We start from the raw sequence: 26,969 nt of genomic DNA, 5'->3' as shown, positions 1-26,969 counted from the left end.
ACCCATAGAGAATGACGGAGCGCTGGACTCTCCTGTCATTCTCTATGGGTGTTGGACTCATCTCTCAGCGCGCGCGCCGGGCTGCAGCGGCTGAGATCTCCGGGACCCGACCGAATCCAGAAGCGGGACCCGGGGGGATGAGGTAAGTATAGGGGTCTCTAACGGGGGGTCGGGAGCCTGTCACCCCGGTACGGGGGGTGACAGGTTCCCTTTAAAGTGTAGTGACTTCGGCTTCTACTGAGACAAATACAGTCAAGTAAGACTACCATATGCCCAGAACAATATGAAGAAATCCAAAAATCTGAATAGCAAATATACCTCTGCGATAATTCCAGTTTACATCATGTTTCGCTGACTGCTATAATAATTTAGTCTTGTAATAAATTTTTGACACATGTTGGGCAGTAACCGGACGCGAGATAACGTTAAAATTCAATACCTGGCTGATCCACTTGTCACTTTAAAGGCCCTATTACCCAATCAGGCAGATTTGGCAGATTATTGCTCTGTGTAAAGACAACGATCAGCCGATGACAATGATCATCAGTTGATTGTTCTCTTACAACCTGCTGAAAAATCATCGGCCATTTGGTGCGCATCACCACATGTAATAACAGCTGATGAAGGTGTAAAGAAAATAAATAGTTTATACATACCTGTCTATACTCCATCTTCCTGGCTTCTGCCGCTGCCTGGAGTCACCGCTGGAACTTCACAGTCGGTCTCTGAAGTGACAGGCCACTCAGTAAATCACTGGCCGAAACGGGACAGCGCATCGGGCACTGATCGGTTGAGTGGCCTGACAATTCAGAGACCAGCTCTGCAGTTCTCGCAGCGGCTGTGGGCAGAAGCCAGGAAGACATCGAGGAACGTGGACCTGTATAAACTTTTATTATTTTACACTAAAGGCAAGGACTGCACGGACCTCACTTAAGATGTCAGTGCAGCCATCACATCACGATATTTGAGCCATGTAATAGTTCTGTAAACAAGCGCTGATCTGCGCTCGCTTATCTGGCACATCAGGCCATGTAAAAGGCCATAATAGGTAGGTTCACACTACATTTTTAGTCCATTTAATGGATCCTTTTTTAAATGGTTACTTTTAACAGACAGAAAAATGTGATCAACCATGTTTATGTTTACGCTAAAAATAAAAAGAATCCGTTTTGATCCATTTCTTTTATAATGGAAGTCAACGGCAAAATGGACCAAACGGAAGGCACACAAGTGCATCCATTTTCTTCACCCATAAAATAGATACATTAAACGGACTGCAACAGTGCAGCGCGGCCCTACCGTAAGCATGATTTGTACCTTGTAGCCTGGGTGGTGCTAGGTCCTATAGTGAAGTCGGTTGAGGGATGCCTGCTGCAGACCAAGGGAGAGTTTTGGTTTTGCTCCCGGTTTGGAGGAGTAGTAAGGTTGAGAAGCTGCTGCTCCATGGACTGGCCCTTTTTTATGCTGAGAAAGCTGTGCATTTTGCATTAAAACTATATAATGGGCAATACAGAAGCCTAATTTGGAACTTAAAGTGTCACTGTAACTTCAGAAAACTTTTGACATGTCATAGAGACATGTCAAAAGTTTTGATCAGTCCGAGTCTGAGTGTTCAGACCCGTACTGATCGGGAGATATAGCTGGGAGAAGACGCGATCAGTCAGACTCCCAAGTCCAACTAATCACATGACTCAGAGCCAGGAGAGGACGCTGCTCTCTCTCCCGATTGGTATGGGTCTGAACACTCAGACCCGGGCCGTTTAAAACTTTTGACATGTCTCTATGTCAAAATTTTCTGAAGTGATAGTGACACATTAAGGTGGCCATAGACCTTCAATAGCTATCTGTTGTTGACCAAATGACAGTTATCTCTCCTGTCTGCCCTGTACACATTAACGCTCCTATTAGGGGGGAGATTAGAGAGCCCTGGTGGTGGCTTATTTTTCCTTGACCCTCATCTGTTGGTGGAGTCTTGGAAGAGCCCCATACACCTTATACTGATGGCCAACCAGTCGCTCACAAGTTAGGCCCATATAAGTATTAAGTGTATAGGAACCTTTAAGTTGGCTAAATCTGCTACAGCTAATTTCACGTTATAGTGCTGCAGGGAAAACATCCTAATACACAACTTTTTTTACAGCATTAACTCTTGTGAATTCACTGATGCAAAAACTCCCCATTAACTCCCTGAATCCTACATATTGGTTGTAAGGCACTTAGGAGTTTTTCCCAAGATTTCATTATATATACTACTCTCAAGTGGGAAAAAAGTGGAGGTTTTGGCACAAATATGGTGAACAATGGCAAACAACAAAAAGCGTGAACTTTCCTTATCTAGTCATCACTGAACCGTGACGCCAACAGATTTTAAGTACCACAATTGTTGTGAAGATTGTTTGTGCTAGCAGCGCATAGAGATTACTAGATGAGATGGTACCAGGTGCCATTCTGGACAGCTACCCATTACATTCCTAGCTCTGCTTTTCACAGTGCATCAAAGAATCTGTGTGAAACTATTCTGTTTCTGGCTACGTTTTTTATCTGTTGCACCCAGTATAAGGCTAGGGCCACACACTGCAGTTGCCATTCACCCCCCAACCCAGGCTGGAGGGTCTACACAGAGCTGAATAGCGAGATGGGAAAACGTCTTTAAACAGCTGATTGGTGGGTGGGCTGGGAGCTGGACCCTCACTAATCTAATATTGATCACCTAACCTGGCATAACCCCCTTTATTTGGAGAAAAAAAAAGTGTGAAAACTTATCTAAATGAACTTGTCAGCAGAAAAATGGATCTAAATCGGAGGACACTATTTAATAGTTCTTGGGATGCTGAGTGTATGAATGCAAGTGCTAAATAATTTTAGTATCTTCAGTGTCAGAACATAGTCTCATTCATCACAGTACTGCACTGTAGTTCCTCCTAGCAATTGTTAGTTTGAGGCAAATGTTTATATAGGATGAAATGGTGGCTCCGTCTTCATGCCACCGCCTGCCTCTGACTGACAGCTTCTCTCTTCTTTAATCCTAGGCAGGAGGAGTAACCAGATCAACTCATACATTTGATTTCTAATCATGACAGTGTACACAAAGTACAGTGAGGTACTGCCGATTCATTAAAGGGGACCTCCAGCGAAATTTATGTTTCTTTTGAAACAACTGGTGGCAGAAAGTTATACAGATTTATAATTTACTTCCATTTAAAAATCTCCAGTCTTCCAGTACTTATCAGTTGCTGTAAGTCCTGCAGGAAATGGTATATTCTTTCCAGTCTGACACAGTGCTCTTTGCTGCCACCTTTGTCTATGACAGGAACTGTCCAGAGCAGGATATGTTTTCTATAGGGATTTGTTACTGATCTGGACAATTCCTGACATGGACAGAGGTGGCAGCAGAGCACTGTGTCAGACTGGAAAGGATACACCACTTCCTGCAGGACATACAGCAGCTGATAAGAACTGGAAGACTGGAGATTTGTAAACAGAAGTAAATTACAATTCTATATTACTTTCTGACAGCAGTTTATTTAAAAAAAAAATGTAAACTTTAAACTGCATTCCAACACAGGAGAAGCATATCATCAATTGACCCCTATATCCATACATTCAGTGGCCCACAAGCTGTTCAGTAGATATCATTTACCTGCTGACATGGTCTCTTTAAGAAAAATATAACACTTATAAGGATTCTATTCATTTTAACCATTTCTATGATTGCATTTTGCCCACTATTATTAGAGTAATTTCTCTTCCATGCTTTCACATTTCTATACACACAGACGCTGTTGGGGGCTGGGTTCACACTATGTATATTTGAGGCTGTATTTGTGAGGCTGTATAGCAACCAAAACCAGGAGTGGATTGAAAACACAGAAAGGATCTGTTCACATAATGTTGTAATTGAGTGGATGGCCGTCATTTAATGGCAAATTTTTGCTGTTATTTTAAAACAACGGCTGTTATATTGAAATGATGGCAGTTATTTACCGTTATATGACGGCCATCCACTCAATTTCAACATTGTGTGAACAGAGCCTTTCTGTGTTTTCAATCCACTCCTGGTTTTGGTTGCTATGAGGACCTGACTTGAGGACCAAATACTGCCTGAAGTATACAGTGTGTGAACCCAGCCTAAATGTATATTTTCATGTCAGGCAGTTGTGTAGGCGATACATCTTCTCACCAGACATTCAGGAACCAAAACTACAGCATGACGGACGTACCTGACTCCTCTATTTCCGCATCATCTACAGATGTCATGGCTACTCCAAGCTCCAGGCATTTCTTCATATGGGCTTTTGACTTCATATGTTTTGTCAGGTTTCCTATAACGAGACCGGCAATCAGGTTGAGTTAGCTAAGAGAAGAGGTCTAGTAAGGTTTTTAAGTTTTGTCACAATTCTTATATTTCTGTGCATAACACGTTCCATTAGATGAAGCAATACTTAACATGAAGAAGACAATGAATGAGGTAACAAGCTAAATAAAAATGTCTTATAGATAATGATATAACAGAGAAATGAGGCTGTAGGGATAATATGGGAAGACATGTTTGCTTAGTGTAGAATAATGTCAATAAACACAAAACTGTACACAACATGTTCATGTCCTACTATGAGATCCTGCCCTAGCCATAGCATGGCATATTTTTTGGAGTACTTGCTGACTTGGATTTGCTGAGTGCATTAAAGTAAAGGGGAAAAAAACTACATGTTTTACCTAACAATAAAATGATTACATAAACAGCAAAGTCAACTCGACATCATATAAAATTTCTATTACAGCTCATATCGATTTCAAGGACTTCAATGCAAATCCCGGCTTCAATTAATAAAAGCTTCCCTAGACCAGTGGCATCAGATGGAAGTCATTTTCTCTGCAAATGAATGTATGTGAACACTAGCTATCAGGACTTCATTCATATTTAATGGAGATACGGATGAAGAGGGCCACCGGGGAGACTGTGGGCCTTTACATTATTGATAAACTTGAAACTGACCCACTGAAAGGACCGTAAAAGCATACTTTTCTGTGAGTACCTCACTATTATACAGCTTGTGTCATCTTTGTCTGTAAGGCTGTCCACATCAGCACAAACACTGCAGACATTACCAGTGCAACAGCAATCTGTCACCGAGACTGTGCTGTAACTGTGCTGCCCGCTCACAGGTTGGCATTGGCATATATATATTTATGCATATATATCCATACTCATGCCTAATCTGAATCATTGTAATTTTATAAGTTTTAGAGAAGCTTGTGCTGTTGATTTTTTTTTTATTGCTTATTGCACTGATTCACATTGTAAAGATTACAGTGGGTCATAGCAAGCACACAGGGGAATGTCTATTATTCAATGTAGGTGTGTTTAGACCTGGGGATGGACATCTGTGGCTCGAGAATGCTGCAGATCCATTGCAGTAAGCTTTCTGCATATAGTGAGAACCACTATAGAACTAAAGTCCAGGGCTGAACATGAATTGGCTGATTACAGGACGGGCAGATGTAAAATACTGTTTAACCCTTAGAGGACCTGGCCAATTAAAATTTTTGCGTTTTCGTTTTTTCTCCTTGTGCTTAAAAGGCCATAGCACTTGCATTTTTTCACCTAGAAACCCACATAAAACCCAAATCCTACTCCACACTGACGAGGGGCAAATACCTTGAAACGGCTGTCTGTGAATGGAGGCCTGCCTTGGCAAGCCCTTGTCATGATCGCAATGCTCGTACCTTGAGTTAGACACTGACAAAAAGGGGCCACCCTGGGATTTCCTTGTTTGTGTTCCAATACTCGCAACCGAGTGGGACTTAAGGGGCTATTTATCAGGGTGGTGTGGTGCTCTCCCCATCATGGAGGCACCCCGTGGCAACGGGCTAGAGATATCTGGCTATCCCGTGTTTTGAGACTCGCAACCGAGACTCCACGGACTCTTGTTTTGCATATTTAAATTTTTGGGGGCATCAGTGGAGACTCTTGATTGAGTACTTCATTGGAGTTTTTTTCACTGTTCTCCTTGAGTTCAGTGATTACTGTGTTTTGTAAGTCCCAGAAATAAAAAGGCCTGTTCTACTAAAACTACAATATGCTGATTCAGTAACCTCGGTCAAAATCACACAATGATCACAGATTCATAGTTACCTTTAGTTTTAAAGGCAAAGTTGCACAGTTTGCACACATATGGCCGTACATCCGTGTGGGTGCGGATATGTTTCTTCAGCATGCTAGGTTTCTTACAACGTATACCACATTCTTCACATATGTACTTTCCACGACCCCTCCCTCGCACATATACATAGTCTTCATTGGATTTAAAACTGTTGGACAGAAAAACAGCAAACAGTATTCATTATTCAGCATTCATTAACTACTTATAGACAGCCCCTTGTTGTTTTATTTTTTAATCACTGAAATTCATTCCTAGCTTCGGCTGTTGTAATGCATGGCTTTTTTTTAGCAAGTGTTTATATCATTGCTAATATACAGTATATAAATAGAGTATATGTGCATGTTTGTGTACGTTGGTTCTCCACTTCTGCTCCATCTCAGAAGTATAACTTTTAAGATGGAAGGGAGGGGAAGGTACTCAGGAAACGTTGTGCAGCCACAATGTGGTTTTGCCCACATGCAACAATCGCAATGCCTCCCCAACTCAGAAGTTATACTTCTAAGCCGAGACAAAGGCAGAAATTAAGTTCCAGGGAGCAAGGATATGTGATACTTTTTCTGCTCCCTGGACAACACAATAGCTGTTATTTGTATAGTAAAGGCCGTAGGAATAAAGGGCGTTATTTACCATTACGTTATGTACCAACGTCCACCCAATAAAAACAGACATTACTTTGACTTTGGGGGAACAGTCCTGGTATTCTCGGACAAAACATTACAAACAGTAAAATGAAAATAAAAATCGATATAGTACATAGAGTTTAGGTTACAGCTAATAGGACTGGTATCACCATTGGCAACTCATTTTTAGGCTATGTTCCCACAATGTAAAAAAAGGGCAAATAGTGGCCGTTATTAATGTTCAGGATAATTTATTGTGATTGTTGTTTTGCAACAATAGCCGTTATTTGCCCTTATTTTTAAATTATGTGAACATAGCCTAAAGTGGAATAGCCATCTCAACGTTTATGGCATATTCACGCAGTGCTGTACTGTTTACACAACATTCCTCACTTAAAGTGCTCAAAACAGCCCATTTGACTGCTTTATCTTTCCGGCAACATTTGCTCCCACATGCCCCACATCTAGGGGGGGGGTGTTCTATGGGAGTTAGGAGCCATTGTTTTCAAGATGGATGGGTGTGCCACATATCTTTCAGACATTTATGGCATGTCTGGCATTTATGGTATATATGGTATGTCATGTGGATATGCCATAAATATCGGGATGGCAATACCTCTTAACCCCTTTGGGACCGGGCTAATTTTCGTGTTTGTTTTTTCCTCCTCATGTTTAACCCCTAGACGACCCTGGACGTAGGGTTACGTCATGGAAGTCTGTCCCCAGACGACCCTGGACGTAACCCTACGTCCTGGGTGTTTCTCCGGCTATGAAGAGTGCTCCAGAGCGGAGCGCGCTTCACAGTAGGTGGGGGCCGGCTGCAGTGAGCAGCCGGGACCTCACCAGTAATGACACGCTGCAGCGATCGCGCTGCCGCGTGTCATTAACCCCTTAAACGCCGCGATCGCGACGCGACTGCGGCGTTTAAGTGTAAGTGACAGGGGTAGTCCCCTGTCACTTACCGATCGGGACCCCCGCAGTGTGACTGCGGGGGTCCCGATCGTTGAAACGGACCGCCGGAGGTCTCTTACCTGCCTCCATTCGGTCCGATCGGCAATCTGCTGCACTGAGCCTGCACAGGCAGGCTCAATGAGCAGATCGCCGATAACACTGATCAATGCTGTGCCTATAGCATAGCAATGGTCAGTGTAAAAATCTAAGTACTGGATGTAAAAGTCCCCCAAAGGGACTTCAAATGTGTAAAAAAAAAAAAAAAAGTTCAAAACACTATTACACTACCCCAAAACCCCTCCCCCAATAAAAGTTGAAATCACCCCCCTTTCCCATAATATAAATAAAACATATAAAAATAAATAAATAGATAAACATGTAATATACCATAGCGTGCATAATTGTCCGATCTATTAAAATATAACAAGCGTCATTGCGAATGGCGAACGGCGTACACGAAAAGAGGGGAAAAAGTGCGCAAATTAACTATTTTATGTTACATTATATATTAAAAAAAATCAATAAAAAGTGATCAAAACGTCCGATCTTCACAAATATGGTATTAATAAAAACTAGAGATCATGGCGGAAAAAATGACACCCCATACAGCCCCGTAGGTGAAAAAATAAAACCGTTATAAGTGTCACAATAGGCCCATTTTATTAATATTTAATTGCCAAAAAAAAGGATTTCATAAAAAAAATATATATAACATTAGAGAATCTGTGTAACCTGCATATGGTTGTGTTCGGGCTGACCTATAGAATAATAGTATCATGTCGCTGTTACCATATAGTGCATTACGTAGACACAGGAACCCCCCAAAAGTTACCATATTGCATTCTTTTTTACGATTTCACCTATTTATATCTTCATAAATAATATATTTGGGATTCCATCATACATGTTATGGTAAAATGAATGACGCCATTACACAGTACAATTATTCCTGTAAAAAACAAGCACTTACATGGCCTGTAGATAGAAAACTGAGAGTGCTAGAGCTCTTAGAAGGGGAGGAGGGAAAAACGAAAACACTAAGATCAAAATTTGCGCGGTCCACTGGGTCATTTTGGGCCTGGTCCTCAAAGGGTTAAAAGGCCATAGTGCTTGCATTTTTTCACCTACAGACCCACATGAACTCCTTATTTTTTGCACCACTAATTGTACTTCACAATGACAGACTTAATATGTGCGGTGAAATTAAAAAAAAAAAGAAAAAAAAGAAATTTGTTTTCATTTTGGGAGATTTCGTGTTTACGCCATTCGCCCTATGGTAAAACTGACATGTTATATATGTTCCTCAAGTTGGTCAGATTACGACAATATGTAACTTAAATGACTTTTATTTTATCTGACGGCTTTTAAAAATTAAAACCTTTTGAAATAAACTAAATGTGTTTAAAATTGCTCTATTACCAGCCTTATAACGCTTTTATCCTATGGTCTGTGGGGCTATGTGAGGTGTCAATTTTTGTGCCATGATCCGCTCTTTCTATCAGTACCTTGATTGCACATATGCGACTTTTTGATCACTTTTTATTACAATTTTTCTAGATTTGATGTGACAAAAAATGCTCAATTTTGCACTTTGGTGTTTTTTTTGCGCTTACACTGTTTACCGTGTGAGATCAGGAATGAGATAACTTAATAGTTCGGGCGATAAGGCACGTGTTTGTTTTAATGTAACTTTTAGTCCCCCTGGGGGACTTTTAGTATTACTGCAGTAATCTCCATAGAAATCACTGCAGTATACTTAATACAGCAATGATCGATCAGTTCATTGCTGTATTACTCTGGTCTGCAGCAGACCAGACACATTGATTGTAGAGCCAGGATCAGCGTGCAACGCTGAGCCCCGGCCCGGTAAGTGGAAGGGATCTTCCCTTCGTGATCGCATTGCGGGTGGAAGATCCCCCCACTAGACACCAGGGAAAGGGGGAAAAATACATTTAAATGCAGCTGTCAGTTTTGACAGCTGCATTTAAATGTATAATTACGGGCGCGGCAATCGGACCGTGCCTGCTAATAGCCGCGGTCCCAGGCTACACATAGCACCCGGGATCGTGGCGGTTCAGAGCAGGGTCACCATGCGACCCCTCTCTGAACGCCCTCACCCACATAATTCCCCATTTTCTGATAGCAACCTCAAGATTTTGTACTGTGAGGTTATACAAGGCCTCATGATATTAGGAGTATTTATCCAGTTTCCACATTCCTAGGAAAATGAACTTGTGTTGAGTTGCCAGTGACCTTTCACTCTATGTCTACAAACCACAACATTCTAATAACACCAAACTTCACCATTGCACAAATGAGTTTTTTATTTTATATCACAAAAAATTGTCCATTAATTGTAAGTAAATGAATGTTTGTTATCTTACCCTCCTTCAAATATTTTAATCCTCATAGGTTCTGTTTGCTTAGCTGAAATATCTTTCTCTCCATGACTTTCTCCCTTTGTCCTTTCTTTGCTGTTTCCAGCGGTCTTCTTTTCAAGTTTACTGGTAACCAGTAGGGACGGCTCAGGTTTCATCTAAGTCATAAAAATAAATAACAGGCAAGTTGCTGTATTGGCTCTGAACTAGTCATATGCATCTCCTTTAACTCTCTCAGTATTCAGTGAAGACCATAATATGGTACACTATGGATATAATTTCTAATGGGCTAACTCAAAGGTGTTCGGCAACATAGGGACACTTGCCACTGAAGGGTATCTTCATACTTATGGCAAAAACATGTCCAATATGCAAAATGTGCACTTTAAAAAGACCGGAATAGGTGACATGTCACTTATTCTGAGTGTATTCCTTGGGACTGTGCTTTAGGGTATATTCTCACTTTCAGGATATATATCGGAGGAAGGCGGCCGTCTCGTTATATAGATGACAATCACAATCTTGATTTGGAGCTGTCTATATAACGAGATGGCAGCCTTTGCCCAATATTTTCACAAAGTGAGAACATAGCCCAAGGTGAACACATATTTGCCGTTTTGGTTTTTTTTTTCCAAAATAAAAATGCCAAAAATAGTGCATGGTGATTCTTTTAGTTCAAAGTGTCAAGGGTAAGATTTGCAATGCCATACCTACTTGGTTTAGGTTTTTTTATGGGGCACTTTGGCATTTTTCAAGTAATTATTTTGGTTGTTGTCGTTTAGTTTTGTTAAATCGCAGCAGGACATGCATTTTGGCATTATATCACAGAAACATTGGTATTTTTCTCCCCTAGACTTTTATACGGAGGAAAAAGCACCAAAAAAGTCATCTCTATATACTTATTGTTGTTATCCCCAATAAAGTAAATGACAGGCTGGTACATACAGACATAGAGGACCCTGCCTGTGAGAGTTTTTAATCTACAAGGTAAGGAGAAGGAAACAGTAGGTAAGGGTGCATCCAGTCATTGCGTGGTGCAGAGTTATTGAGGGTAGTAGCTTAGTATAAAGAGATGGATTTTCAAGTTGCTCTTGAAGGTCTTGATGGTGAGAGTCAGATGTATCGGGGTAAAGTTTTCCAGAGAATGAGGGAACTCAAGAGGAGGATTAGACAAGGGGAGAGCACAAACCAAGGTCTTGTGGAGACATAAGGGACCATAGCGGCATATCAAGTTGGAGATGTATGCAGGGGATGGGTTGTGAATGGCTTAATAATTTAAAATAGATTGATTGTGCAACAGGTAGCCATTGTTGCGATTGGGAAATGGGATAGAAAGAGACAGAGCAAGGGGAGAGATAGCTTAATTGGGCAGCAGAGTTAAGGATAGACTGGAGGGGAGCAAGGGTGTTAGATGGAAGGCCAGAGAGGAGGATAGTACAGTAGTCCAAGCAGGAGATAATAAAAGCATGTACCAGCAGTTTTGGAGTGGATTCCAAAAAGGCGAAGGTGGCAGTGAATGACAAGACTAAGTCAAAGGTGACCCTAAGGCAGCAGACTTAGAGGACAGGGGACAGAGTGCATATGTTGACTGTGATGCAGGGATGACATATTAGATGCAGGGATGAAGCAAGATGGGGGAAAGATGATTAGTTCTATGATGGGCCCTAGGCCAAAAGTATAGGTGTAGAAGAGAAAAGGCCCTAGGATGGGGGCCTTCAGGGACACCAAAAGTGAAGGGGTGAGGTGGGGAGGTGGTGTTTGAGTGGGAGACATTGAATGTTCGAGTGTAACATGGTTGTGTTACATTAAAGTATATTGCAAAAACTGCCATCTTTGAAAAGACTGGCATTTTTTAAAGGGGTTATCCAGCGCTACAAAAACATGGCCACTTTCTTCCAGAGACAGCCCCACTCTTATCTCCAGCTTGGGCGGGGTTTTGTGGCTAAGTTCCATTGAAGTGAATGGAGCTTAATTGCAAACCGCACCTGAACTGGAGACAAGAGTCGTGTTGTCTCTGGAAGAAAGTGGCCATGTTTTTGTAGCACTGGACAACCCCTTTAAAGAATTTAACATAGCATTTTATACCTGTGTTATAGCATTTTATACCTATTTTACGGAATTAGGTTTTTACTTTATTATGTGTGAACATAGCTTTAATCTGCAGCAAATTAGCAACATATGGCAAGCAATCTGGTGATGCAACCTTAGGCTGGGTGCACACTACCTTTTTCCCATCCGTTTAATGTATCAGTTTTTATTGGGTTACTTTTAACGGACAGAAAAACATAGTCAACCTTATTTTTGTGTATGTTGAAAAAAAAAGATCTGTTTCGATCTGTTTTTTTTATAAAGGAAGTCAATGGAAAAACGGATCCAAACGGATGGCATACAATTGCATCTGTTTTTGCATTCGTACATCTGTTTTTGCAACGTAGTATGAACCCAGCCTTAGCCTAAATTGACATGCTGTGGATTAAAATCTGAGATTTCTTAAAATTTCATCCAATCTGTTTCTACCAAAATAGACTGCATGAATTTGTGCAGTATATATACCATGTTTGTTTCCAAAAAGCTGCCATGTGTGAAACCAGCATAAGAAACCACCACCTTTTTTGAGTTATCGTCCGATGGTGGGTTTGCAATATGACCTATGAAACTACCATTTAGGTATGGTCTGAACCGAGTTTGGTTCGGGTTTGTACGAACCTGAACTCTTGGTAATGATTCCCGCTGTCTGCCTGCTCTGTGCAGCGGGTGGATCCAGCGGGAGGACCGCCTGGAAAACTGGGATACAGCCATAGCCATAGGCTGTATCCCAGTTTTCCAGGCGGTCCTCCCGCTGTATTCACCTGCTCCACGGAGCGGGCAGACAGCGGGAATCTGATGCCGAGCGTTCGGACCATCCCTACTACTATTATTCTTAATTTTATTTATTTATTTTTGTTAAAGCTAAACTCTAATCAGACATGGAAATTTCTACTGGTTGACAAAAAATCCAACAAAAACCATTTGGTTCCGTTTTTCCATTGACTTCCAATATTAAAAAAAAGGTCAAAACTGATTTTTCTTTTTTTTTAATAATTTTTAGCGTACACAAAAACATGGTTGACCATGGTTGATAGAACTATGGTCCATTATATGAAACTGGCTCATTTGACTTGTATGAAAAATGCTAATATTTGTCTATTAATGGCATTTCACATCATAAACAATTTGTCAGATATTTCACTAATGTCTTTCAACATTTAACCCACCTGTGCAAACTGCAGTTTCCATACACTTGAAGAAGTTAGTTTTCCAGCTCCAGATCTGTGCATAGCAGCCATGGTGTAAATTTCACCTGTATACTTCTGCTTGGACCTCAGAAGTGCCAATGATGTTCTTGTACTTAGACCTGAAGGGTTGGGATTGGAAGAGCTAATACTCCATGCAGCATAAACTGATGACTTTAGTGATTCCTGTTCTGTATGGCTGGGTTTGGCATAGTTAAGGAAACACCAGCTGACGGTAGTAGTAGTCCGCAGGCTTGGGAATTGAAGGATTTGATGTACATCTTCAGTTGAGCAGGACCTTTGTGACATCTCTATCAGCATTCCTACAGAATGTTTTTTGCTTTTCAGTGGTTCATCCTCAAGGGTTTCACTTGATGTCCTCTGTGGACTTAAGCTCATATCAGAAGCAGTATCCTCATCATAGAATTCATCTGGCGACATTCGACCTTCAGGAGCATCACTGGACTTTGATTCAGGTAATGTTTTTTCAGCACACGATGATGTGCTCAGTGGTGAATTTGACAGAGAGGGGGAAAGTGCCTGGCTGGTCGAATTAAAACTGTCTTTTTGCTCTAATGTGCGTCCTTGTCTTACCAACTGAGGTTTGGAGGTCCGTGACAAATTCTTTTTTAAGTCAGAATTAGTTAGTTCTACTGCACTTAGTTCTTTAACAATTTGTCCATACATCTTTTCATCTTTCACTCTTTTTTGCTGTTTTGTTTCCATGAAGAGTTCTAGACTGCTTGCAGGGGAAAGCATGCGCTTGCCGCCTCCAAAAGAAGATGCACTGTCAGAACTAGACACCAAACATAATGGGATGGTAGAGTCTAAGGTTAATGGCAATGTCTGTGGCACTTTCCATAAAGGATATTGTTCCAGTTCTCCACAAGGTGCTAGCATTTGGGCTATGTTGAATCCCAAGCCTTTCATGGATGCACTTGTTGCCATTATTTTTTGTGATGTACTCCCATCCACTTTGCAGCAGATTACTATGGACGGACTATTAGTTTGAGAATGAGTAACAAGAATTTGTGAAATGCTAGTGTACATGACACTACCATACGATGGCACATGTGTTTGAATTCTAACTGGAACAACAGGTCCTGACATAGACTGAAGAGAACCAGCACTTGGAGACACAGAAAGCTGTTGATCAGTCGAGGAATCGCTCGAACCCCCACTGTGATCTCTCTGTAGTTTTGAAAGAATGTTCTTAGATTTCTTTGAGGATGAGGAGGAGGGCTCTAAATATGGTTGATAGCCTTTTTCCATACTATGCAGAAAATTAAGAGGCTTGCATACAATAGGATCTTGAGCAGTATCGAGGTAATAAGAGGATTGCAGCTCTGACTGTGGTTTGAAATATGTGTTTTGTAAAGTTTGTAAATGATGTTGGAAATGTCTTTGCAAAGGATCTATACAAGATGGCCACAAAAGAGGAGGATGAGTTGGCATTTGAGCCATGCAAACAGAGGTGTAAGGTAACTGAAATGTATTATGAACTGGTGGATACAAAATTTTCTCAGGATGTGAAAATAAATGCTGCTGTTCTGGCAAAAGTCTTTTGGCGATGTAAGAAGAAGGTGGTCCTAGAGGATTTCTCAGCACATCATGGCTTGTTATAGACTGCTGTGAATAATGCGATGAGGTACTGGTAGGTTGGGCAGATGTACCAACAGCTAGATTCAAGGATTCATCAGCAAGATTTATAGAACCTGATAAAGAGGATGATGAAGAACGCTGCCAGGCAATCTGAGAAGATCTACGGCTGGCATAGGCAGGATCTGGCGGCTCTTGCTCTTGCTCTAGCTGAGAATTTTCAGGGAATCCACTAAAAGAAGCTTGACGAACAAGAAAGCATTTTTTCCGTTCACGGGCTGGAGACAAAGTTGTAGTGACGGCACCAGGAACAGAAGCATGTGTTAAATTTCCATAGTCAAAAGATTTGCTCCTTATTTCAGGAATCTCAGATAAACTTGGACATGGTATCTGCTCAGAAGAAGACCGTCTCATTTCTTTTTGATGGTGGTGACTCGGTACAGAAAGCGAATAAGCTCCTGGGGGAACAGTTAAAAATTCAGGAGGCCTACCAATTTCATCCTGTTTTACTGGAACTGTAGATTTTATTATTTCTTCTCTGTCGAAAGACATTGAGAAGCTAGAACTGTGAGATAAGTTACTCTCTTGACTAGGACTGCGAGACAGGCTTGTTCCTGTTGACTCAAAGCTGGATTCCCCTGATGAATTTTCCATGTCTGCCAATCGAAGGCGTTTCTTCTTTGGAGGCAATTTCTCTGCAGGTAGTTGAGACAGTGTTTCACTTCTTTGGGGCCACTGAAATTCTTCTTGTGGTTTTTCCGGCTCTTTGGCAGGAATTTCTGGTTCCTTCTCAGGTTTGTCTGGTTCCTCTGTGACTCGAATCTCAGGTACTGTAATATTATGTTGGCGAACCAATTTAGGAGGCATGTGATATGTAGACTGTTGCTGTTGTTGAGATGGAGATGGCCTTACTGTTGATTCAGAAACGTCTGGTATCCAGTCTGGACTCATAGAAGACATTGTATTTCCACTGTCACAAGTCTCAGAGGGAGAGCAGGCTTTATCTGGCTGGCTAACAAGAAGTTCTGTTGATTCAGATCTTTCAAAAGAGTTAGGTCTGCTCAAAGAGTTAGTGTGTTGTATTACTGATATTACATTACCAGGAGGTTTCCTATTTACTATATCTGCTACCTTATCTGTGTCTGAAGATGATTCATCTAATACAGGTACAGGACTTCCAATCTGCTGATGTGGTCGACAAATGTCAAAACGGTCTTGTGGCCCACTGTAAACATATTCCTGCCCTGAAATAGAAAATCCAACCCTGGCAGATTCTTGATTTGAGGGTTTTGTATCATAATCCAAGATTACAGGACTGCTTGCTGAACTGCTAGGCATAGAAATATCTTCCTCGTCGCCAACACTCTTTTCTTTTCTACGCTTTCTGTTTTCAATTGTTGTCCCAAATCGAGGAGGAGAAGGTGCATTAACATCTACAAAATACTCCCCTGGTTTCATTCCACTCATATACTGTACATCTCTGTATCCCTGTTTGTGAACTTCATAATCATCCCATCTTTTAGGATGCATACCTGAGACATAATCATACACTGAAGCCATTTTCTTTTCTTTTGATGAGACATGTTTTTCATGCATTGTTTTTCTGCAGTAGGCGACAGCAGCATTCTTTGACATTCTGTTATATGCATCAAACTCAGAATGACCCTCCAGGACCAAAGGTAACTCAAAAGCACCTTGACGCCTAAGTAGTCTTGGATGAGGATTACCTGTTGTACCTGGGTAAAACACATCATCAGATCCGGTCATACGTTCATCAAATGAGTGACTTCCTCTAATAGAAGTAGGGACACTTAAACTTGCACCAGAATATGTTGGCATCGAATTGCTTCTTATAAGTGTTGATGTTTCTCCTGAGGGCTCTAAAAACACTGTTTGGCCCTGTGGAATTTCAGCATACATCTTTGATTCACTTTCGGGAGAATCTCCAATGAGGTGTGTCTTTTGCAAATCAGAAGTATGGATTCCAGATAATCTTGACTTCATACCTTTTAACTTGCCATGATCTAGAAACCCTTCCCTCTTTGTTATGAACTGCGACATATGCTCCTCAATCATGCTAGAATTAACAATCGATACATTGGCTTCTTGACTTTGTAGTGAAGATCTCGGGCTCAGTCTACAGTATTTCCCAAAGATAATTTCTTCATAAGAGGTTGCATTTGTATTTGGGGGACTTATATTCTGCTCTGCACTTTCCGAACGTGAAAAATAGCCAGAGTCTGTGCTTCCTTTACTATGTGGGCTCAGGAGATTTAAAGACTTCTCAGAGTCATGCCCTTTCTTTTCTGTAAGCTTTAGTGCAAGTTTTTGCCTAGCAGTATGTGGTTCATCAATTTTTCCACTTAACGATGGGTTGTGCATTAACTCGGATGTCACGTAATGTGAGCTTTCTGTAGGTAGGTGGATGCCACTTTTAGGGATTATGAGTATTGGCACTTTCATTGGGCCTCCTAATGATTCTTCTGAAGTATGGAAACCTGGATCTAGAAGTTCCCCACTCCTAACACTCACATCCAATGGAATTTGTGAAATGGGGCTCAGTTTTTCAGAGTCTTCAACTAGCAACAATGTCTCTTCGTCAGTGTCTGTACTTTGTTCCCCATCAGAATGTATTTCATTTTCTACATCAATGCAAGAAGCCTCCAGGTCTAACTTAGACATGGCAGAATCGGTAAAAGGAACTAATCCAGCTTTAATGGCATGGGCGTGTGACTTCCTGTGCTTATACAAGTTGCTTTTTGTTTTAAAGGAAAAACCACAGGGTACACATGGATAAGGACGCTCTCCTGTGTGAGATCTTATATGTTTTTTCAGCACACTTGGTTTGGCACAAGCCCGTGTACAATACGGACATATATATTTGCCAGGTTTTTTGGGCTTTTGCTCCTTTTTGTGAGTGTCTTCTGGCTGATCGATAGACTTCTGTGAATATTGGCTATATGATGAAGCAAGTGAAAATTTCTTTCTGGGGAATTCTGTACTTTGTCCTTGCATACGAAGGAATAAGTCCTCTGAAGCAACAGACAGGCGACTGTGATATGGATAAGCATGTCCTTCAAGGCTCTGATGAGGCTTAGTGCTGTGTATTAGCCTTTGTTGGTGCAGAGTATGCTGGGGAAAAGAAAGTGAATGCCGGTGAGTATAGGAGCCAGAACGCTTCTGTGCATATTGCTTTCCTGGCATCTGCTGGCTACTTTCATTTTGTGATCCTACTTTCAAAGCACTGTAATGCTGTACTGTTGTTGGGTTTGCAATCAGTTCAGGGTTAGGTTGTCTTTCTCCTTCGTGACTGTCATAAGTGCTCATTGTAACAACAGCTGAATGCTCCTGTCTCCATCTGCTTGATACTTTGTCAGATTCTCCACACCTTGAGGTAGATTCTTGCTCTAATATGGTGTCTCCAGAGTCCATTTTGATTAAGTTGGTCTTCAGTGCTAGCTTATTTTAATGCTATACAGACACATGGAGGGTGACTAACTTTGCTCTTTAAATCAGAGTCACTGCCATTTTTCTCCCACAAATGTGTGTATTGATAAGTGTTTCCATGAAGCAGTATATATGTATTAATCAAACGGTTCCGGCATGACCAAAGGCTTTCCAGATGTGGCCTGAAAAAGTTTTCTGTTGAACAAGATATGGATAATCCACAGAGTTATGTCCAACTAACGTGCAATTCTTGTTTGTGACAGCATAGATACACAGCCTGGAAGAAAGGGGGAAAAAAGACATCAGAATTAGTCAGTGACTATTTTATATTCAATAATGGGCAATATCATTCTGTCATTATCATATAGAATGGTAAAGCATCTAAAATAACTGATCCAGTATGAGAAAGCAAAGCCCATACACACAACTACGTATTATAAACTACCTTTTACAGTAGATCTTCTAAAGGAAAACCGGGAGACTAGTGTTTAGTTGTGTAGCTTTTGACAAAGTAATGCTATTTTTACATGGTTTGCAAAAATGACACCTTATAAGGCATAGAGCCTAGCTCCACCAATATAATAAATCTAGTTCATGTCTTGAGTTGGGTTTTTAGGACCCACAGTAAGCAGTCTGAAACAGAGGTACTCTAAGGGTACTATTAGACGGGCCGATATGGGCCAAATAACAACTGAAAACGAGCGCCGATCTGCTAGACATTGCTGCAAGGACATTGTTACTGATGTCCTTGCAGCCCTTGCTTAAACGGTATACTTTACCTATCCACGCTCTGGGGCTGCTGCTGCGGTCCGCTTCTCCCCGGGTCCTGCGCGCCCTAGCTTCAGAGCAGCCTGTCAGCTGACAGGCCGCTCAGCCAATCACAAGCTGCGGCGGTCCCGGCCTGTGATTGGCTGAGCGGCCTGTCAGCTCAGACAGGACGCTCTGAAGCTAGAGCGCTCGGGACCCGGGGAGAAGCAGACCGCAGCAGCAGCCCTGGAGCGTGGATAGGTAATGTATATTGTCTGTTGCTGGCCGCGTACCACTATTACATGTAGCAGTGCACGCTCGGCGCCCGACAATTATAGGTTCTAACCTATATCAACGATCAGCCGATGACAACGATTATCGTTTCGTGTAATAGTACCCTAAGAATAGTAGACTCAAATACTTGAAGCATACCTATCATTTAAACAAACTTTTGACATGTGATAGCGACTTGTCAGTGGTTTGCATGTGTGGGGGTTTGGGTGCTGAGACCCCCCCAATCACTAGAACGAAGAAGCAGAAGAGCTTTGTAGTGGGCACACTGCCCCTTTGTTTCCGCTCTTACTGCTACATTAGCAGTAGACAGAATTATATTGGATACCTAAGGAACTTCCAGTAGGCACAATTGCCAGAAGTTCCACAGGCTCCATTGTAATTCCGTTCACTGATACTTTACCAGTGAGAGCAGAGAAAAAGAGGCAGAGCAAGTCCCTTTGTTCCAGCTATCGCCAGGGGTCTCACAACACAGACATGTCGCTATGACATGTCAGAAGTTTGTTCAAATGATAGGTACGCTTTAAAAAGAATCTGTTACTAGGCTTATGGAGCTTTAAATGACAGCAGCATAAACTAGTGACAGAAATGTTGAACAGGGCAGTTTATTACTTACATCATTCTGTTCAGCCATTCCCCTGATATGCAGGATAATGGGCTTTGTATTGCATCACTCCCTCTGCTGATAGATAACTGCCAATCAGTGGCTCGTGAGTAGAGTGTGCTGGTGCTCATAAATAACCAGGCACATAATGGGGAGGATTAGTTATTGTAAATGTTATTTAAGAGGATATTTCCAAATAAGCTGCTCAGAACAGCGAAAGTGATAGGCTATGTTCACACAAAGTCAAAAATAGAGAAAAGGGGGACGATTTTGCTATTTAAAATAACGTCCGTTTTTGCTGTGATTTAACTGACTGCAATGGCAATGCTTTGAACACAATGGAAAGACGGACGTCCGATGAACACAATGTATTTAAAGTCAAAATAGCAAATATGATCATTATTTTCAGACGTCTTCTGCAAACAGTGGACATTTTTTTTTAGGTGTTCACACACAGTTTTTCTTTTTCCACCGTTCTTTCTTCGTTTTTACTATTAAATTCAATGGACTTTTCAAATAAGACACACCCAAAGGCCAATTAGTAACTCAAACTAGAATAATGTACCAACAGCCGTCATTGCACTAAGGGAAGGCTAGGCAGCTAAATGAATTTCGTAAGTTTGGACTCAAAATAGGGGACGTAATTTTAAACGGAGCTTAATGGTGCGTTCACACCTACAGGATCTGCTGCAGATTTGATGTTGCAGCTTCAAATCTGCGGCATCAAATCTGCTGCAGATCCTGTAGGTGTGAACGCACCCTAAATGAGGTTGTTTGAACATAGCAATACACCATTGTGTTAAAGGGGTTATCCAGCGCTACAAAAACATGGCAAATTTCCCCCTACTGTTGTCTCCAGTTTGGGTGGAGTTTTGAAACTCAGTTCCATTGAAGTAAATGGAGCTTAATTGCAAACCGCACCTGAACTGGAGACAGCAGTAGGGGGAAAAGTGGCCATGTTTTTGTAGCGCTAGATAACCCTTTTAAGCTTCTCTGTCACTAATTTATACTACTCTTAGATAGGGAAACATAAACCTACTGACAGAGTCTTTTTAATATGTAGTCTTCAGTTTGCTTTAAAAGAAAAAAAAATATTGCAATAAAAAAAAAATATTCCATATACTTAGGGTGGTATTACACGGGCCGATGGGGGCCCGATAATACCTGTAAACTAGCAGCGATCTGCTACATCGTTGCTCGTTTACTTGGCCTATTACACGGGCCGATAATCGTTAAACAAGGGCTGCAGAGACATTGTTACCGATGTCCTTGCAGCCTTTGTTTAAACTGTATACATTACCTAATCCATGGTCCAGGGTTCCTCTTCTTTTTAAGTTCTCCCCTGGTCCGCACACTTCAGCTTCACAGCGGCTTGTCTCTGCTGACAGGCCACTCGGCCAATCACTGGCCGCGGCGGTTCCGGCCTGTGATTGGCCGAGGGACCTGTCAGCTGACACAGGCCACTGAGAAGCCGGAGCGCACGGGACCCGGTAAGAAGCTCTGAGGAGAAGGAACCCTGGACCATGGATTAGGTATGTATTCTTCTTTGCTAATCGTCAGCGTCGGCCGCGCACCGCTATTACACGTAGCGGTGCACGATCGGTGCACGACGATTATAGGTCTGAACTTATATCAACGATCAGCCGATGACAACGATCATCGGCTGATCGTTGTCTTTAGTACACGGAACGATAATCGGCCGAATCGGGCCGATTCGGCCGATTATCGTTCCGTGTAATAGCACCCTTACAGTCACTTATCTATAACTTTCCAGAAATAGTAACCGAGCTACTGAAACACAATTCTGATTGGATGGTCAGGCTGAACTTATGCTCGAATTCCACAACTTCAGCTTTTTAATGTGTGTATAGATAGATAGACACAGGGCAGGCTCCATGCTTTTGCGGGTCCTTGGCATCAAAGCCTCAACGGGCCCCTCATCCATCTATACAGTATGCATAATCACTTGTGAAACCACTAAGGGTATGTTCACACCTCGTTTTCGGTCCCACGTCGGGCTGCACGTCACGTCCTGCACAAAAGCCGTGTACGTCCTGCAAATGAGCAGAACACAGTCACATAATGACTCCGTCCAGCTCTTTTAAGTCAATGTGGCCATCGGCCGCACGTCGGCCGCACGTCGGGCTGCACGTCCACATCCTTTTTTCACTGATTCCTGAGGTGGGATTCCCGACGTGGGACCAAAAAGGAGGTGTGAACATACCCTTACATACACAACCACACATTAGTGATACACAAACTTACTGAATGACACACAGTACTGACAAACATTACTGACAGACTGACACACATTACTGACTGACACCCTGTCACCCTGACACCCTGTCTTCTCCCTCTTCCTCCACACTATAGTATTAAGGACCTGCAGATCATGTGATCAGGTCCTTCAACCCTCTCTCACATGTCCTGCTATTTTTCTCTGTCTTCTGATGTTCAGCCTGGTGACCCTGAACTACAGTGAGGAGGCTGAACATCAGAACACCGGCCCCCCTCCCACTCTGGGCTTCTGGAAGCACTGGGGCCCCGGCACCTGCCCGGGTAAGCCCTGTGCTGATGCTGGCCCTTGATAGATAGATAGATAGATAGATAGATAGATAGATAGATAGATAGATGCTAAGAGACAGATAAATAACAAAAAATATTATAATTAATAAAAAATACTGTTACATTATCAACTAATGGAACATAGTTCAAATCCTACTTAGATAAATCACAGACAAGAAAGAAGGTGGTCCTGGTATTGTCCTAGAGGGGCAAGGTTTGTTCTTTCTTGAATCTACTCTTTTTCTCATACGGTAAAGTTCAGCAATGAGTATTCTTCACTATCTACACATATGAACTTGAATATGTGACACCCACACCTATCTTTTTTTCCCCCAAACTAGAAACTCTTATCTTCTAATTCACTTACTCATCTCATACCCACAAATTAAAATTTGTCATTCACATTCACATTGGGGAAAATACAGCATTGTCACCCTGGGTAGACAAAGCAGGCTAAACCATTTGGCCTAAAAAACTAGCAAAACATTTAAAGCAACCCTACTGACAACCTTCAAAATACCTAAAGTTATTAACATATTTATTTTCCACACAAACACGCATATATTACCAGAAGTTTTAGAACACCTTAATTGCCAATTTTTTAAATTAACACAGTTAATAATGGTAAATGGTTCAAAGGTTCAAAAGGAAGTTAAACCATAAAAATAACAAGACCAGTATATAATAATAGAGGGCCAGTATATAATAACAAATAAATATTGGACAATGAGCTTTTCAGACCATGCACTCTCCACTTATCAAATCAAATATTTTGATTTAAAAAATCACCAATAGATGGTGCTGTAACAGTATTTTATTTCTATAAACTCAAGCTTTCACAGGTCATCAGCTGTTATTTCCTAACCCAATCTCATCCTCTGTTACATATGATTGTGGGGTTTCTTGAAGGACTACTCCTACTGTGACAGACCCTCGGTGTCACCTATCAGTGACCTTTTGTACTATTTTAAAAAATTATTAAATGGAGAGCGCATCATTTGAAGTGCCTGTTGTCCAATTTGTTGTCCACTTAAAGGACAACTCCCATGCTAAGAAATAAAAAAAGAAAAACAATCATAAACATGGTTTTTATACTTATCATCCCTCCTGAGCTGTTACTGTTTGAATTCCCCACCGTCTGTGTACCCCTTGATTTCTAGTCTTGGTCTTCATTTCTTCCTTACTGCCTGGTTTTAGCTTCCCATGGCTGCTGTGATGTTGCAAGTGCCTGCCCCTCCATTCACTTCAACTCCCATCATACACTAAACATGACCCCTCTCTCTCTTCAATCAGGCTGCTGTATAATCACACAGGTTGTCAGCCCCTGCACTGAAACTGCACACACATACTTTCACTTTGCAATGTAGTGTACATTGCAAAGTGACATCTGCAGGATGGCTGTCCCTAATCAGGTCAGGGCAGCAGGGGAGAGATAAGACGGGGGTCAGTCACGGAGGGAAGATAAACAAGTGATATGACTCCTTCACTCACTGAGTCCACTCGGCAGCAGGAGGGGGGGTCCTGTAGCTGGCTATGTGCTGGGAGTCAGTCCTAAAGGAAGATAAGCAAGTGACATGAGCAAGTGATGGCTTGCAGTTGCTCAGCCAATGGGAGCTGAGCAAGCTGAGTCACCTGACAAGGCAGGGGAGGGGAGGCTGGTGTAACAGGAGCTAGACCAGCCCTCCTGCTGATGACTCATCGTCACAAGAAGGAGCTGAGAGAAGAGCCTGGTGACGACAGTAATTAGGTATGTGTGAGTTTCCTTCACTTCCTGGTGGGGGGTTGAAGGGGGAAAAGACAGGGAAGGGGGGCAGATAGGTGATTGAAGTACATTGCAGAGTTATAACTTTGTAATGTGCTTCAATTACTGAGAAAAGTTTTTCATGGGAGTTGCCCTTTAAATTAAAAAAATTTCGGAGCCCTCTTAGTTGGGGAGTTTAATTTTGATAACCCTGTAGAAGTATAGATAGATAGAGTAGTACATGAATACAAATAGAGATAAAAGGAAAATGAGAGAGGGGGGTGTATATAAAAAAACAGGAAAGGAACTAAATGTAATATTAAATAGGAACTCCCGCAAAAATATAAATTTTTTAAATCAAATGGTTCCAAAAAGTTATATAGATTTGAAAGTGCTCTGTGCTGCCACCTCTGTCCATGTGAGGAACTGTCCAGATCAGTAGCAAATCCCCCTAGAAAACCTCTCCTGCTCTGGACAGTTCCTGACATGAACAGAGGTGGTAGCAGAGAACACCTTGTCAAACTGGAAAGAATATACCACTTCCTGCAGGACATACAGCAGCTGGAAGACTTGAGTTGTTTAAACAGAAGTTATTTACACATCTATATAAGTTTCTGAAACCTGGTGATTTAAAATTTTTTATTTTCAACTGAGTTCCCCTTTAATCTTCATCTCAGTACTTCAAAACTACTGCTGATTCTACAGGATATTTACATTTGAGAATATTTAATGAGGTATGACTTCTTTTACCCCAGGAATGAGAAATTATATATATATATATATATATATATATATATATATATACATATACATAAAGGATAGACTTTGCGCACCTCCATACGATGAAAAAACCTGTGATTTTTATTTTATATCAAAAACAGCTGCAATGTTTCTGTCTCATCACGAGACCTTTCTCAAGCTTGAGAAAGGTCTCGTGATGAGACAGAAACGTTGCAGCACTTGTTTATGCTTTTTTTGATATAAAATAAAAATCACAGTTTTTTCACCATACGGAGGTACCGCAAAGTCTATCCTTTGTTTGAAGAGGGGATGTGGTTCCAGTTTCCATTGCTGGCACTCCATCATTTTTTCCTGTGAGTGCACTCCATTCTGCTGTGTATATATATATATATATATATATATATATATATATATATATATATATATTTATTTACATGACACCACACTACATAACACTACATTACAGTAGTCCTATACCTTGAATTTCCCATGACTTCAACTCCAGGTAGTAGAGGAACACTAATGTAAAGTTTAAGGCTATAATTAAACCAAAGACATTTAAGATAATTTTATGGTTCATATTAAAGTCTATTGAGTGGATGTAAAATCGGTCTAAAATAGCTGTTAATAGAACACAAACGCTTACACTCAACTGCAAAGTAAATGTCAAGTAATTCACCTTCTCCCATGGGAACCTTTACCATGTATATCATTGTATGTTTCAAGATTTCTTTCTTCAAGACTAAGTTTACACTGACTTAAAGTGTGGAGCTTTTCTTCATAAATCTGTGGTTTGGACAGATTTCTATTATAAAGTCTATGGTGCTCTGAACACTATTGTACAGTTTCTATACAGATATAAAAGAGTCACTGTCTGTAATAATGTCAGTACACTGCAATACTTTGTTTGTTACAGTCTATACTGCTGTCCTGTTTCCACTCCTGCTGGTTGTTACTGGAAATCACCATCAAGCTTACTGGAAGGGCACATCTCATAGCAATAGTGCAGATCTCAGAAACATTTCACCTAATTTAGACTATGGCTCAGTGTTTGGCATTGGCTATGTTCACACTAAGTAAAAAAAAAAAATGAAAGGGAGTCAGCTTTTTCTTATTAAAATGACGTCCATTATTACGGCATTTAAGTTGACCTCAATGGAATGCATTAAAATCAATGGAATGGTGGCCATTTGCACACAATGTACACAGTGCATTAAATAACGGACATTGTTTGTGCGGACGTGAAAATAATGATCATGAAAACTATTCGCAGACATCTTTTGCAAATAACGGACGTCTTTTTTTAGTTGTTTATACACAGTTTTTATTTTTTCACCTTCCTTTCACTGTCTTTACTATTAAAGGGGTTGGCCACTTTATAGTAAAATAGCTCAGTGTACAGTATTAGTAAGTGTACTCATTGTATATACTGACAGCAGCTCCCTGTGTACCTCATAGAGCTAACATCAGGCTCCCCTCCTCCAGGCTGGGCTGACCTGCTCTGTGGTGTTTCTGTCCATAACGTAGCTGACATGAAGGAGTATGTGACCATGCCCCGCCCCGCCCCTCCACTCAGTGTCCACCACTGAGCCTGTATATGTCTATGGAGGACACTGGGGGTGGGGCATGGTCACATGCTCCTCCATGTCAGCCATCTTATGGACAGAAACAACACAGAGCTGGGCAGCCCAGCCTGGAGGAGGGGAGTCTGATTTTAGCTCTATGAGGTACACAGGGAGCAGCTGTCAGTATAGACAGTAAGTACACTTACTAATACAATACACTAAACTGTTTTACTATAAAGTGTCCAACCCCTTTAAATTCCATGCACTTTTCAATTAAAGACAAA

General features: G+C 41.4%; 1 protein-coding gene across 5 annotated transcripts in view; it reads right to left on the bottom strand.

The window, feature by feature from the left end:
• HIVEP2 (HIVEP zinc finger 2) overlaps positions 1-26,969 on the bottom strand; it is a 213,123-nt gene that overhangs the window by 11,509 nt on the left and 174,645 nt on the right. For all 5 annotated transcript variants that reach the window (XM_069975045.1, XM_069975046.1, XM_069975047.1 and 2 more), the window contains 4 exons: positions 13,368-18,708; positions 10,120-10,271; positions 6,137-6,312; positions 4,221-4,322 (listed from right to left, as the gene is read on the bottom strand). In XM_069975045.1, the coding sequence (XP_069831146.1) occupies positions 4,221-4,322; positions 6,137-6,312; positions 10,120-10,271; positions 13,368-18,416 (5,479 nt within the window). In that variant the 5' untranslated portion in view covers positions 18,417-18,708. The remainder of the gene's footprint in view (positions 1-4,220; positions 4,323-6,136; positions 6,313-10,119; positions 10,272-13,367; positions 18,709-26,969) is intronic.

The sequence above is a fragment of the Dendropsophus ebraccatus genome, chromosome 6 (assembly GCF_027789765.1).
Source record: "Dendropsophus ebraccatus isolate aDenEbr1 chromosome 6, aDenEbr1.pat, whole genome shotgun sequence".
Lineage (NCBI taxonomy): Eukaryota > Metazoa > Chordata > Amphibia > Anura > Hylidae > Dendropsophus > Dendropsophus ebraccatus.
The sequence above is the reverse complement of the archived record's forward strand: the minus strand, read 5'-3'. Positions and strand labels throughout refer to the sequence as shown.